This window comes from Solanum lycopersicum, chromosome 1 (assembly GCF_036512215.1).
Source record: "Solanum lycopersicum chromosome 1, SLM_r2.1".
Lineage (NCBI taxonomy): Eukaryota > Viridiplantae > Streptophyta > Magnoliopsida > Solanales > Solanaceae > Solanum > Solanum lycopersicum.
Window position 1 is genome coordinate 37,577,235 of NC_090800.1, and position 16,285 is coordinate 37,593,519.

At 34.3% G+C, this 16,285-nt stretch overlaps 1 protein-coding gene across 1 annotated transcript in view; it reads right to left on the bottom strand.

The window, feature by feature from the left end:
- LOC138341905 (uncharacterized) overlaps window positions 1–15,316 on the bottom strand; it is a 34,490-nt gene extending 19,174 nt beyond the window's left edge. Inside the window, exon 1 of the mRNA XM_069294079.1 lies at window positions 15,167–15,316. Coding sequence (XP_069150180.1) covers window positions 15,167–15,316 — 150 coding nt within the window. The remainder of the gene's footprint in view (window positions 1–15,166) is intronic.
- Window positions 15,317–16,285: the final 969 nt, after the last annotated feature.

Here is a 16,285-nt window from a genome sequence, read left to right on the forward strand (position 1 = left end):
GACTAAACTAAGAGTATTCTAAAAGCTAAAAATACATAAGAAGCTAGTCCATGCCGGAAGTTCAAGTCATCAAGACTTGAAGAAGAAGACCCAGTCCAAGCTAGAAGCATTAGCTCACCCTGAATATCCGATATGACGAAGACTGGCTAGAATCACTACTGAGTTGAAGATGACGGAACGTTTGCTGCACTCCACAAATAACAAGAAGAAAACATAAAAGTAGGGGTCAGTACAAACCACGGGTACTGAGTAGATATCATCGGTCAACTCAAAATAGAGAACAGTATATATCAAGTAATATCATAAATCAACTATAAAACTCAACATGTAGCAGCAACAGGTACTATAATCATCAATAAGTACCATCAAGTTCATCCATGATGGCTCAAGCCTCAATGCCATACTCATTTGGGAATTAAGTTTATTAAGTTGAGTATATTATCATCTTTCAAGATTCATTATCTTTCCTCCTCTTGTGTCGGTACGTGACACTCCGATCCCCTACTACTATGTGTCGGTACGTGACACTCCGATCCCCTAATTCTATGTGTCGGAACGTGACACTCCGATCCCCTACATGTGTCGGTACGTGACACTCTGATCTCCTACATGTATCGGAACGTGACACTCCGATCCCTACATGTGTCGGTACGTGACACTCCGATCCCCTAATTCTATGTGTCGGAACGTGACACTCTGATCCCCTAATTCTATGTGTCGGAACGTGACACTCCGATCCACTAATACTATGTTTCGGAACGTGACACTCCGATCAAATAATAATATGTGTCAGAACGTGACACTCCGATCCACTAATACTATGTGTCGGAACGTGACACTCCGATCCACTAATATCATTCTATAAATTCATCAAGCCTTCTCTATACCAAGGCCTCATCAATCCCATTACTTTAATTCATCAAGCCTTCTTCTATACTAAGGCATCATCATTAATAATGTATATTAAAGTTTCTTTCAAGATTTGGGATTCAATAGTTTTCATCATGCTTGTTTTATCACAATCACATAATCATATTCATGCAAGCATACAATTAAGCATATAGACCGGTTTACAATACTACCAATACATATCATTCGCTATTGAGAGTCTACTACGAATAGCATGAAAACCATAACCTACCTCCACCGAAGAATTGAAATCAAGCAAGTTAATCCTCAAAGCTTGGTGCTTTCCTCTTCTCTCGATCGTTTCTCTCTCTCCCTTCTTGTTCTTTCTATTTTCTTATTCAAACCCTTTTTCTTTTACCCTAATTAGTATATAATTAAGAATAAAAGATGGCAATAATACCCCACTAATTAACTTAAGGTTACCTCTTTTAACCCCCAAGAATTTGAGTTATTAATATAAACCCACGAACTTTATAATTAAGGCAAGAATAGTCAAAAACGTCCCTTAAAACTTAACCAGAAATCCGACTCCAACTGGGATTACGCAAGCTGTGACGGGCCGTCGTGCCTGCAACGGTCCGTCCTGCTATGTTGTCACGAAGTTCAGTGAGTCGATTTCAGTACCCAAATTTCAGAATTCTAAGTATTTTGGAATGAGACCCCCTCGACGGTCCGTCGTGCCCATGACGGTCCGTCGTGGGATCCGTCACCTCAGCCAGTTTTTCCAGAAATAAAATCTGCTGCTCAAAACGACTAAACAGATCGTTACAAATTGGGACCATTGTTACTATCAATAACTACTGGATTCAACTCAATTTATCTCGAATTAACAAGAATCAATAACTATTATGGCCAACAATCCAATCAACAAGAAATCAAACTTTATTTCAAGAACTTATCTCCTAACATGAAATAAATCCAAAATTTGGATGAACAAAAAAATTGATGTGTGGTGAAGTAACCCAATATAAAAGATCCCACATACCTCAAAGATATCACCCCCGACGAAATCCAGGCACGATCCTTGACGTTTTTGGACGATTTTTGGTCTTCATCTTCTTTTCTCCTTTTCTCCCAAACCCTAAGCGTTCTTCCATTTGAAAAACTGACTTTGGACTTGTTTTTACCCCTGATATAACCTTAAAACGAATTAAGAAATACTTAGGGTGAAAAAATAACTTTGCCCTTACTAAAATTTGAATTGGACTTTTCTCAGTCCAACAACCCACTTCCGAAAGACATTTCTCCCTCATACGACATCGGATTTGTGAAAAATCGGCGGCATTGAAAGATCTTCTCAAGAATTTCCAATTATATAATTAATTCACCTAGACTTCTCCTGAGCTAGATGTTATGACCGTTTGAACATAACAAAAACTCACTTTTGGCTGGAAATTTTCATATTTCCTTACTTATTTTCAAGATTGATTATTCTTGTTTTTCTTAGCTTAACCGTATTTATTTCAAGTTACGAGATGTTACAATAATGTACATTTAGAAAAAATAAATCGAACATGTATTGGTCAATTACATCACATATGAATTTTTGTCGTTTGTGACTTAATTGTAACCCATTTTAATTTTTGTCTCTTGTGATTTAATTGTAACCCATTTTAATTATTCAGATTTCAATAGATGAGTTTTAAAATTTACCAATTTATATAAAAGACTTGCATTGTTTGGTTAATTGAAAAGGAATTAGGCAAAACTAGCAATAGTAACATCAAGTTTTTAGCAATTGTAATGTTTATGTCAAACAATCAAGTAAAGGGTCTAAACAAAGTTGTTTTCTTTTACCCACATGTATCTCTTCTTTGAATTAATGTGTGTGTGTGGTTGTGTGTGCTCGTTCGTGCGTGTTTTGAGATAGTTTCAAACTTTATGTGTGTGATTGTATTGAGTAAGTTGTTGAACATGTAAACATAATAAATTCTTTTACAACCATCCTTTTTTAATCTTATACATTTTTTTATATATATTAAAAATATAAAAAATCATACAACTTGCCACACATGCTAAAATTAGTCTAAACCGGATTATCTTTCATTTGTTAAGAGTTTATCTATTTTTAATATTATTTTGGCTCATAAAATGATTAATAAATATGTAATATCACAATATTTATATCACTTAAGCAATGATAAAACTAATGTGATTTGATGTAACTATTCTCACTTTGATTTTGTACTTAAGAACAAATTTAGTTAATAATTAAGCTAGAATGAAATATCTATAAATAGATGTCGTTGAAAAAAAATTGACGAATATAAAATAAAAATATGTTTTATTTTTTATAAAAATGACAAATATATAATATGACTTCTTTTGAGGAAAATTTACCTTTATTTACTTGATTTTGTATACGATAATGCACATTTAGAATAGATAAATTAAACTTGTATTGGTTAATTACATCACTTATGAATTCTTGCAGCTTGCGAATTAATAGTAACCCATTTTAATTTTTGTTGCTTGTGTTTTTATTGTAACCAATTTGAATTATTCAGATTTCAATAAATGAGTTATAACATGTATCAGTCTATATAAATGACTTGCATAGTTTGGTTAATTGAAAATAAATTAGGCAAAACTAGCAATAGTTACATCAAGTGTTTAGCAATTGTAATGTCTATTTCAAACAATCAAGTATAGGGGCTAAATTTAGTTCTTCCCAACTCCACATGTATTTTTTCAATGAATTAATGTGTGTGTGTGTGCGCGTGTGTTGTGTGTTCTCGTGTGTGTGTGTGTAGATATAATTTCAATCTTTATGAGTGTGATTATTTTGGGTAAGTTGTTGATCATGTACGCATAATAAAGTATTTACAACCATCCTTTTTTAATATTATACAACTTATATTTATTTGTATATTTTCTATTAAAAAAATAAAAATCATGCGGCTTACTATACATTGTAAAATTAATATAAAATTGGACTATCTTACACTTGTTAAGAGTATATCTAATTTTTCATATTGTTTTTGGCGTATAAAAATAATTAATAAATAAGTAATATCTTAATAGTTATACCACTTAAGCATGATAAAAACTAATGTAATTTGATGTAACTATTATGTAGCTTTTTCTCACTTAGATTTATTACTTAAGCACAAATTTACTTAATGATTAATCTAGAGTCTAATATCTTTGAATATATGTTGCAGGGAAAAAAATTCACTAGCATAAAATCGTAAATACATATTAATTTAAAAAATGATAAATGTATAATGTTATATTTTCTTTTTCTTTTTGACTAAAATTCACCTTCGTTTGCTTTAGTTTTTATTAGATAATGCGCATTTATAACAAGTGTATTAAGCTTGTATCAGTTACATCACTTATGAATTCTTGTCGTTTGTAGTTTAATTGAAACTTATTTTAATTCTTTTCGCTTGCGTTTTAATCATTAATAATTTTAATTATTCAGATTTCAATAAATGAGTGTTAACATATATCTATCTATATAAAGGACTTGCATGGTTTGGTTAATTGAAAAAGAATTGGGCAAAAATAGCAATAGAAACATCAAGTTTTTAGCAATTGTAATGTCTATATCAAAAAATCAAATAGAGTGTCTAAATGTAGATGTTCTCCTCCTCCACATGTATCTTATCTTTGAATTAATCTGTGCATGCGTATATGCCTGTGTACTGTGGTTGTGTGGCTCGTGCATGCGTGTGTAGAGATAGTTTCAAACTTATTTGAGTGAAGGTAAGTTGATGTATATTCTTTTACAACTATTCTTTTTAAATCTTATTAAATTGATATTATTTGTATAATTTATATATTTTTAAAAAAATCATGTGGCTTAAACACATGCTAACATTAGTCTAAAATAGAACTATCTTTCACTTGTTAAGAGTGTATCCATTTTTTTAAAATATTTTTTTGACGTTAAAAATGATTAATAAGTATGTAATATCAAAATAGTTATATCACTTAAGCATGATAAAATTAATGTGATTTGGTGTAATTATTGTGTAGCTTTTTCACACTTAGATTTAATACTTAAACACAAATTTAGTTAATGATTAAGCTAGAGTTGAGTATCTGTGAATAGATGTTGTTGGCAAAAAATTCACTAACATAAAATCGAAAATACATATTACATTTGGAAAAATGACAAAGTATAATATTTTTTTTCTTTTTCTTTTTGACTAAAATTCACTTTCGTTTACTTTATTTTGTATAAGATAATGGTCATTTATAACAAATATATTAAGCTTGTATCGGTCAATTACATCATTTATGAATTATTGTCGCTTGCGACTTAATTGTAATCCATTTTAATGAGTCTCTTACGACTAATTGTAACCCATTTTAATTGTTCAGATTTTAATAAATGAATTTTAATAAGTATCTACCTATATAAAGGACATGCATAGGTCGGTTAATTATAAAGGAGTTAGGCAAAACTAGCGATAGAAACATCAAGCTTTTAGCAATTGTGTCTTTGAATTAATGTGTGTGTGTGTGTTGGGGGGGGGGGGTTGTGGTTGCTCGTGCGTGCCTGTGTAGAAATAGTTTCAAACTTTATGTATGATTATATTGCATAAGTTTTTAATCATGTATAGATAGTAAATTATTAGACAATCATTCTTTCTTAATCTTATACAATATGTATTTATTTGTATATTTTAGATATTGAAAAAATAAAAAATCAAGCGACTTACCGCACATGCTAAAATTAGTCTAAAATCGGACTATTTTTCATTTGTTAATAGAGTATCTATTTTCTTTTATACTCTTTTGGCGCTTAAAAATGATTTATAAATATGTAATATTATAATAGTTCTACCACTTACGCATAATAAAACTAATGTGATTTGGTGTTATTATTTGTATCTTTTTCTCACTTAGATTTAATACTCAAGCAGAAATTTAGTTAATGATTAAGCTAGAGTTTAACATCTATGAATAGATGTTGTTTGGAAAAAAATTCAATAGCATAAAATCGAAAATACCTATTATTTTTGAAGAAATGACAAATGTATAATATGATTTTTTTCGACTAAAATTCACCTTTATTTATTTGATTTTGTATTATATAATGCACATTTAGTCCATTAAACTAAACTTGTATTGATTAGTTACATCACTTATGAATTCTTGTCGTTTGTGAATTAATTATAACTCATTTTAATTTTTGTCGCTCGTGAATTAATTGTAACTCATTTTAATTATTCTGATTTCAATATATGAGTTTTAACATGTATGAATCTATATAATGGACTTGCATAATTTGATTAATTAAATGAATGACACAAAACTAGCAATAGAAACATCAAGTTTTTAGCAATTGTTATGTCTATGTCAAACAATCAAGTAGATGGTCTAAATGTAGTCGCTTCCCTTGATCCACATGGATCTTTTGTTTGAATTAATATGTGTGCGTGTGCGTGCGTTGGTGAGCGTGATTGTGTGTGCGTGTGCACGTTTGCGTGCGTGCGTGTGCGTGCGTGCATATTGATAGTTTCAAACATTATATGTGTAGTTATATTGGGTAAGTTTTTGATCATTTATAGATAATACATTCTTTTACAACCATCATTTTTCATCTTATACAATTAATATTTATTTTTATATTTTATACATTAAAAAATAAAAATCATGTGGCTTACCACACATGCTAAAATTAATCTAAAGTGGGATGATTTTTTACTTGTTTATATTGGATATATTTTTCTTATATCATTTTGGCACTTAAAAATGATTAATGAATATGTAATATAACAATCGTTACATCACTTAAGCATGATAAAACTAATGTAATTTTGTTTAACTATTGTGTATTTTCTAACTGAGACTCAATATTTAATCACAAATTTAGTTAATGATTAAGCTAGAGTTTAATATTTATGAGTAAATTATGTGGGAAAATATTTCACTAACATAAATAAAAAATACATATTATTTTTAGAAAAATGACAAATTAATAATACGATTTTTTTTATTTTCTTTTGGCTAAATTTCACCATTGTTTACTTTATTTTGTATAATTTAATACGCATTTATAACAAATAAATGAAATTTGTATTGGTTAATTACAGTACTTATGAATTATTGTGCAACTTTTTGCAGGTGTCTCGGCCAAGGCAAGGACACTTTGGGAAATTCACCTAGGGTCATAATTAAGTCATGGACGGTAATTTTAGGTGTTTTGTAGGTATTTAATAATATTTAAGCAATAATATAGTCATTTATACTCTAGACTCCAAAACAAAAACCTTTCCCTCTCGAAACTCTCTCAATATCACCATTGAAGAAGAAGAGAAAAAGGAGGCAACTTCTAGAACGAATTTCACCTAGGTTTCAAGCTTAGATTAAGGCTTTGATTAAAGGTAGTGAAACTTATTCTTTCATGGATTCTTCCATCCTTGAAGTCCCTCTAGCTTCCCTTAATTGTAAATCAAAAATACCCCAATCTAGATATATGGGGTTGTGATTGCATTGTGGGTAAGACTTATTTGTGATCCCAATCTAGTGGGTAGCATTTAATTATTTTTCTATGATGATTATATGATATTTTTAATGAAGTTCCTTGATGAATTTAGTATTTGATGATGAAGGTGATCATGGTGATTTAGGCCATTAAGGTTAAGATTTAGGATTCTCGATTGATCTTCTTAATGCAATTGTCTTGAGTACTAATTGATCATAGAAAGATCATCTATATATGAATTGAACTAGACCTTGTTGATTAGGATTCATCTTAGCTTGTTATGTACGAATTGAACCTTAAAGATGAATAATGGCTAGATTCACCAAGTAATGAAGAATGTGAGATACTTGATAATCCTATAATCTACATACGAAAGAAGATAGACTGAAGTGAAGAATTATGAATCTTAGTTTGTTGTGTTGGGTGTTGATTTAGGAATTTAGTAAATGAAACTGATAGAATCACTTGAGCATGGAGGACAATAAAAGTGTTGAGCAAGGCATGACAAGAAAATCTAGGAGTATCTGATTGACTCCAAGTGGATATGTCAATGAGAAGGTTTGTCACACAAGGGTCTGGACTCCAAGTAGTAAGGAGAGCCACACCTAGTTATTGTGGTGACAATCCATGTTTAAGGGGAACTCTTACGTAGTAGAGTGTTAGTTTTCCCAAAGTTAGATCTCATGAGGCGGGAGTTGTTCACGTAGTGGGGTCAAGGTTTCCTAGTAGACATCTCCATATCCTAAGAACTAAGACATGTTTGAGAAGCATCCCATAGTGTTCAAAGAAAAATGAACTAAGACTTACTTGATGAAGTAACTCGTAGTGTTCAAATGTGTGGATGAATTAGACATACCCAAGAGGGTATCTCGTAGTGTTCATGATTGTAAAAGGAACTTCGACATACTTAATGAAGTATCTCATAGGGTTCAAATTAATAACGAACTTAAACGTGATTGAGATAGAGTACCTTAGAGTGTTCTAAAGTTAAAAAGAAGAACTAGATTCTAAAGTAAGAAGAAATAGTAAGAGGACCTAAAAGTAATACTTGTCATGATTAGTATTATGGGGTGCTATGAGTGCATTGCACAAAGTATAACCTAGGGTCACTAAAGAAGAGGCTTGAGACAGGATTGGACTAGAGTTTCCTTTCCTAGTTATAGATGACTAGATATGAGATATTTTTAGTCAAGAGAGTTAAGTTAATGTTGAGACTAAAGAGGGTGAACATGTTAAGTATGACTCTAAGATATTCTTAGTCTGTGAGGTAGTATGTGATGCCTCATATGCATTGCACAAGTGTGTTTTAAAATGATCAAAAGGGTATAGTAATCTTATCTATGAAGAACTTAGGTCTTAGTTATGAAAGTGGGCTATGATCAAGAACGACTAAAAAGAGGTACTTAGCTAGGTAGTAGAATGGGATGCTACCATGTCCTTACACAAGTATACTTTGAGGTGGCTTGTGAGGTAGTTAACTCGAGTAAGAAGGACACATAAGTTGAAATATAAACTTAAGTACGCTTTATGATGATTTGGTATACTTATGATATTAATGTTATGTTTATGCTATTATCCCTTATGATTATGTCTATTATTGACTAACCCTTGGGATAACTTATGTTTTGTATGTTAGCTTTCATACTTGGTATATTTTGTACTAACGCATATTTTGCTTAATTTCTAATTCAATGTAGGGTGTTGAGAAGATTGAGTTTCTTTGAAGGACAGAGTTTCCAAGGCTTTCAAGAATTGAAGATTGGTGAATCTTCATAGCATTTGAGGACAATACCCTTATGTTTCGTTTATGTCTTTTACTATGTTTAGACTTTTTGTGGGTTGCGTCTCAAGACATTTTTATTCATATATTGGAAAGATAATTTGAGACATGTATTAGAAAGTCTTCTGTTGCTATGAAATGATTTTCGTATTATGTTGAAAGTAAATTTTTAATTCCACACTACTTTTCATATATATGTGATGAATGATGTCTAAGGGATCGTACAAGACCTCCGAGAGGTCAAGTACACCACGTCACGACTAGCGGCTGCTCTCCGATTGTGACAAGGAGGGTCCTGCTAGTCTGATTATCCAGGAGAGTCCTGCTACTACCATTATCGAAGAGGGTCTTGCTAGTCCCATTATCCAAGAGGGTCCTGCTAATCCCATTATGAGGAGGGTCCTGCTAATACCATTATGAGGAGGGTCCTGCTAGTCCCATTATCCATGAGTGTCTTACTAATCCCATTATCCAGGAGGGTCCTGCTAGTCCCATTATGCAGGAGGGTCTTGCTAGTATCATTATGAACTAGGAGGGTCTTGATGGTCTCATTATCTAGGAGGGTCATGCCAGTCCCATTATTTAGGAGGGTCCTGCCAGTCCCATTATTCAGGAGGGTCCTGCTCGTCCCATTATGAGGAGGGTCATGCTAGTCCTATTATCCAGGAGAGTCCTACTAGTCTCATTATGAGGAGGGTCCTGCTAATCCTAAATCTTATGCTGAAGAATATATTATTAAATAGAATTATCATTTGAAATCACCACAGTATTTTTTAAATTTGAGTCTAGATTGCGCCAAAAAATACATTAGAATGAATTATAAATACCTATATCAATAAAAAATATTTAAAAATGCAAGTATGCAATTAGGGAGTTTGTTCCCTAGAAATGAGAGATAATAGGCTGTTTGTTTCCTATATATATACACCTCAATTTTTGAAATTGAGAAATTTTTGAAACTTCTTTTTTGATTTATCCTTCTTTTTTTATTATCTATAAAAATTATCTTATTATGATATTTCAAGGATACACAATTTTATTTTGTTAGATCGAGCCCTATGATAAGACTGCCTACGTATATTGTATAGCAAGAATCAGGTCACACGTAGGTCTTATCAATAAAAAATTATTATTTATTTTCTTGATTCTTACTACCAAAGCCATCTTTTTTAGAAACGAATCAGTTCATGGTTGTCTATATTTTGACTTTAGTTGGTAATAACAATTAGTATTATGCATATGAATCACATTCAACTAATTTCAGTCAAATTTGAGGTCAACTTTGAATACTCCCTATAATTTCAAATTGTATCTCAAACATATTTAAGTATTTACAAGATGGGTTCATCGGGCCTAAGTTAAGGGATAAAATTATTCATATCCTCATGTTTCAAATGCTTTCGCGACAATTGAAGTCTTTTTTCATAGAATCGAAGCGTTCTAATCTTAGGACGTTTTAGAGTTCACTCGCGCTCAAAAAGATGTTTAATGCACGAGATCGAGATACCATATGCTTGGCCCTCATCTAAAAATCCACTAATGTGAGAACACAAAACAATGAGATCAAATAGGACTTGTCATTGACTTATAATTTAGGCCTAAAGAAAGATAGGATATTTATTTGAGATAAAGTGATTGTTTCCTCCTTAAAGTTTAGACAATCCTCTCAACATTTTCATTTTCGCATTTGACCTTTGTTTTTTTGAAAACTTCTCCTCATTTATTTTCTTCTTCTTTTTTTCACTTCCTTTTATTTTTGTTGGAGATTTTTATTTGTTTTTTAGTCTAGATTTTCTTTGTAATTTTTTTCTTTAACTTTCATATATTTGGCCTTTTCATTTTGGCACCTAACTCAAGTATTTGGCGATGTGTATAGTGCGCTCTGGGAGGTGAGACCGAGGAATAGTGCATTTATGCACTCAAAGTTATTTGAATAAAAATGTCTCAGGATTGAAATGGTAGTTCTATGGATAACACTTCATTTGGTAAGCTTGAAATACACAATTGGATCAAAGAAAGTCTATAATCCTTTCCCAAATTAAATGTTGTTCAAAATTTTGTTTCAACCAACATTCTGTCAAGTTCTAGATCAGCAAAGTCATGTCATTGAATTTTATATCTGACGCTCACCACACAATGCACATGAAACATGAGTTCAAATTTATTTTAGCCTTAAGTTTAAGCAAAACAGATTCTCAAGTATTACATAAATATATTATGAGATACTGATATACCGTGGTTTCACAGTATTATTAATTCTTTTTCCTTAAGTTTAGTGTGTCCAAAAGACTTTTTGTCCCAATTTTTATGTAAGTTTCTCTTTATTTGCAGGAAATCTATCTAAAAGAGGAATGCGGAGGTTTTTGAGCGAGAAATACAGAAAAGTACCACCTACGAAGCTTGTGACAGTTTGTCGTACCCGTGACGGTCCATAGGTGGCGTCGTAGTGCAGCTGCTGAAGGAAGATGGGGAACTCTGACCAAGTGTGGGGTTACGGAGTGCGTGATGGACCGTTGTATCCAAAATGATCCGTCCTGCTGGTTCGTCATGAAGTTCAGAGAAGTAGTCCTAGTACCCAAATTCCAAGAGTTTAAGTGTTTTGGAACGGAGACCCTCGACAGACCGTTGTGCCTGTGAATATCCGCCATATCTGCTGTCGAGGATAATGAAGAGAGCATCAGAAAAAATTGAACAAGTATGGGACGACGGAGTCCATGACGGTCCGTTGTGCCCACGACGATCCGTCGAGAGGTCCGTCGACCCAGCCGCGTTTTGACAGATTTCCAGCAAATAGAGTCCTTATGTAATTAGGTTTTTATTTTTAATAAATAGTTCGAAAAACCTCTTTTTGGAGGTTAGACTCTTGATTATTTTTTAGACCATTTGTGAGATTCTTGATTATTTTGAGATTCTAGTAATTGATTGTTGGTGATTTTTGTTGATTAATCAAGCGAACTTTCGGATTTTACTCTTTCTCATTGAAGTAAGTACCTGAATTCTTATACCATATATTTGAATATTGTGATTATGACTCTGGGTAAGTAAACTTCATAACTAGGGTTGTGGGAACCATAGGCAAATAATGAGGTAAAACCCAACTAAAATAACAATTCTAGAATAGTTTCTTGCATGTATTGATAATTCTTTCGCTTAGAAGTCTTTTTAACAGATGACCAACGTTAGAACTCGCCTTAATGATACTTGCTGGACCAAGGAGGTAGATAATAAGAAAAGAATTATCAACATAGATTTAGTGTATACTATCTAATAGGCTAGTATTTATCTGTACGAGGTAATAAGTTAGTCAAATATCGAATACGATGCTTAATATGAGGTAAAGATAAGGGTTAGTATAGCAACACACGTAGCCTAACCAAGGTGCGGAGTGAAATTTTCTACATGCCGGACCAAGGATTTAAAAATACATAACTTATCACTTTGCATGCAAGATACTAGGAAAAAATTGTTGTAGTTAGAATTATCAAGTTATGAACCTGTGGGGAACTTGTAAACCCTAGTTACTTTGATTAATTGATTAAACTCTAACATTTGAAGATGTTAGTTTTCACCTTTAAATTCGATAGTTATTTTCATTTATTTAGAAATAGAAAACCCCCCTTTTATCATTTTTGCTTTCCAAGGAAGTAATTGAGTGAACAATAGTAATAATAGATTGACGTTTAGTCTAAACTATTTTCCTCGTGGGAACGATCTCAACCTCATTAGTTGGGTTATTTACTTGACACGACCGCTTTACTTCTTATTTGAGAAATAAGTTTGAGCGTATCAAATTTTGGCGACGCTGCCAGGGAAAGTAGCTTTTAGATTAATTTAAACTTATTACTATAGTTTAGTTGATATTTTCTTGATGTTACTTTGTTTTATTGTTTTTGATCCTTGCAGAACCATCTTCCTTGTATGCCAAATACACGGAGAGGAAGAGAATTCTTGTTAGCCTACGATCACGAATTAGAGCGTACACTAAGCAACATGAATCGAAACTTGGGAATCAATGATGATGATCCAAACCAGAACATCCCAGCTCCGGTTGATGTTCATGGTCAGTTGTTACCCGATGTTCCGGGTGAACATTAACTGAGGGGACAAAATCCCGCTCCACGGCCCCAAGAATACTATAGAGGCTATGACAATATAGCAGACTCAGACAGGCCACTTGTCTTGTCCCCTCTACCACCAGGTCACACCTTTGTGGTAACTAGTATCCTGATGCAAATGCTCAGTGCCAGAGGTTTGTTTTTAGGGCTACCTTCTAAGAATCCAGATGCCCATATAGCTAAGGATAGGGCAGTGTGTAAAAGCTGTGTAGGGAGGCCTGACTTGGACTTGGATGTAATAGGGCTCAGAGTGTTTCCTCTCTCACTGATGGGAGATGCTGCTATATGGTTCACTGAGCTCCCGTACAACTCAATTTTCTCTTAAAACTAACTAAGGGATGTTTTTTTAGCACGCTACTATCCGGTCTCCAAGAAACTAAACCAGAAATACAGAGTGAACAACTTTGTGGCACTACCGGGAGAGTCAGTTAGTAGTTCTTGGGATAGATTCACCTCTTTCTTGAGAAGTATCCCAAATCACCATATAGATGATGAGTCACTGAAGGAATACTTCTATCGGGGACAGGATGATAATAATAAAGCAGTGCTGGACACTATAGCAGGTGGATCTTATGGGGAGTGTCCTTATGCTGAGATTGCTGAAAAATTAGAGAAAATCTCCCGGAATAATAAAGCTTGGAGTACTAGGAAGTCAGATACCGGGAGAAATACCTTTGCAGTTCACTCACAACCCAGCCACAGATGAGATTCGTGAAGAAATGGCTCAGATGAGAACTGAGTTGGTTTGGTACTAAAACATATCACGAGGGGTGCATAAAAGATAAATGTAGTTAACTACTTGTCTAAACCACCACCACCTAATGATGAATGCTATTATGCGGAGGATTCCAATGCAGTAAATGAGCAGACGGGGGGTTTCCAACAGAGTGTCAAAGCTCAAATCAGGATAATTGGCGCCAAGGTCAAGGGAACCAAGGTCGGATCTATGGTAACTATAACTGTGAGGGTCATTATGTCCGAGATGGAAACTACAACCGCGACAACAACTTCAACAGGGGTAACTACTGTAATCAACTATCTACTATGGCACCCAGCATGCCTGCTACATGAGGGAATACTTGGGTAATCAAGTAAGGGCCAGTCTATTTGGACTTGAGCTTGCCCGGAAGACAAGCCCAGAACTGTCTACAAGCACCAAATCCCCAACCATAAACTCTTGTTTTGCACTTTTTTGTTCATTCTCCTCCTTCATCTTTTCTTTGTGGGATATGGTGGATATCGATTGGAGCTCACCTCTCTGCCTCATAGTCCTACAAACGTTGAAGGTCACTTCTTCATTATTCAACCAAAATTTCATCTACCCCTTTTCCATATCAACTAAGGCTCTACCTGTAGCAAGGAATGGCCTCCCAAGAATAATAGGCACTTCAAAATCGACTTCACAATCAAGAATAACAAGATCTGCTGGAAATATGAATGACTCCACTTTTACTAGCACATCATGGAGTATCCCTATAGGCATTTTCACTGTTCGATCAGCCATCAGTAGCCGCATCGCAGTGGGTTTTGGGTCACCCAAACCCAACTTCTTGTAAATTGAGAGGGGCGTGAGATTTATGCTTGCCCCCTGATCACATAATGCTTTCGCAAAATTTAATGACCCGACTGTACAAGGAATAGTGAATGCACCCGGATCTTCTTTATTTTGCACGAGATATCTTGTAGCAATAGCACTACAATGCTGCAGTCTATCATCATCCTCAAAAGTGACCGATCTTTTCTTTGTAACCATATCTTTCATAAACTTGGAATAACCGGGCATTTGTTCTAGAGCTTCTACCAAAGGGACACTTATAGAAAGCTGCTTCAGCATTGTTATGAAACGCCGATATTTACCATCCTTGGTTTTTTCACTAATCTCTGAGGGAAGGGTGGTGGTGGCCTAGGCATGGGAATTACCTTCATAGGTACTTCTGCATCTTTTCCATTACTTTTCTTTGCTTCACTACTACCCTTTACCACCTTATCATCATCCTTTCTTACATTTTCCTCATTAGACGGCATAGGTGGGTCAATGGTTTGCTTACCACCCCGAGTAGTGATCGCCATACAGTGAGCAGCATTTTTTGGGTTTTGGACAGTGTTGGTAGGAAGATGTGCCCGGTTGCCGTGTGTTCACTGTCGCAGATAATTGGGCCATTTACAACTCGATCTGCTTAATTAATATTGCATGCGTATCAACTTTTTGCCCAATAGTTGCTAAATCACACCTTAACTCTTTAATGTGCTCATCACTAGCATCGAACCTCTTCATCATTTTGTGCAACATATCCTCAACTCGCGCCATACTATCTCCACCATCCCTAGGAGTAACTTCACGATTATGAGGAGGGACATAGGGCCTATTCCTATCATTTCTGTTACCTTAGTTACCTATGTTGAAGTTGTTATCGCGGTTGTAGTTTCCATCTCGGACATAATGACCCTCACGGTTGTAGTTACCATAGTTACGACCTTGGCTCCCTTGACCATGGCGCCAAGAATCCTGATTTGAGACTTGGGAGCTTGGTCGGAAACCCCCCATCTGCTCATTTACTAATAGGTGTCCTCCGCATAATAGCATTCATCATTAGGAGGTGGTGGATTAGACAGGTAGTTGACTGCATTTATCTTTTTTGGACACCCAAGTGACATGTTTTAGTACCAACACAAGATTAGTTCTCATCTGAGCCATTTCTTCACGAATCTCATCTGTGGCAGGGTTGTGAGTGGACTGCACTGCGAAGGTGTTTCTCCCGATATCTGACTTTCTAGTACTCCAAGCTTTATTATTTCATGAGATTTTCTCTAATTTTTCAGCAATCTCAGCATAAGGTCACTCTCCATAAGATCCACCTACTATAGTATCCAACACCGGTTTATTATTATCATCCTGTCCCTGATAGAAGTATTCCTTCAGTGACTCATCATCTATACGGTGATTTGGGACACTTCTCAAGAACGAGGTGAATCTATCCCAAGAACTACTAACTGACTCTCCTGGTAGTGCCACAAAGTTGTTCACTCTGTCTTTGTGGT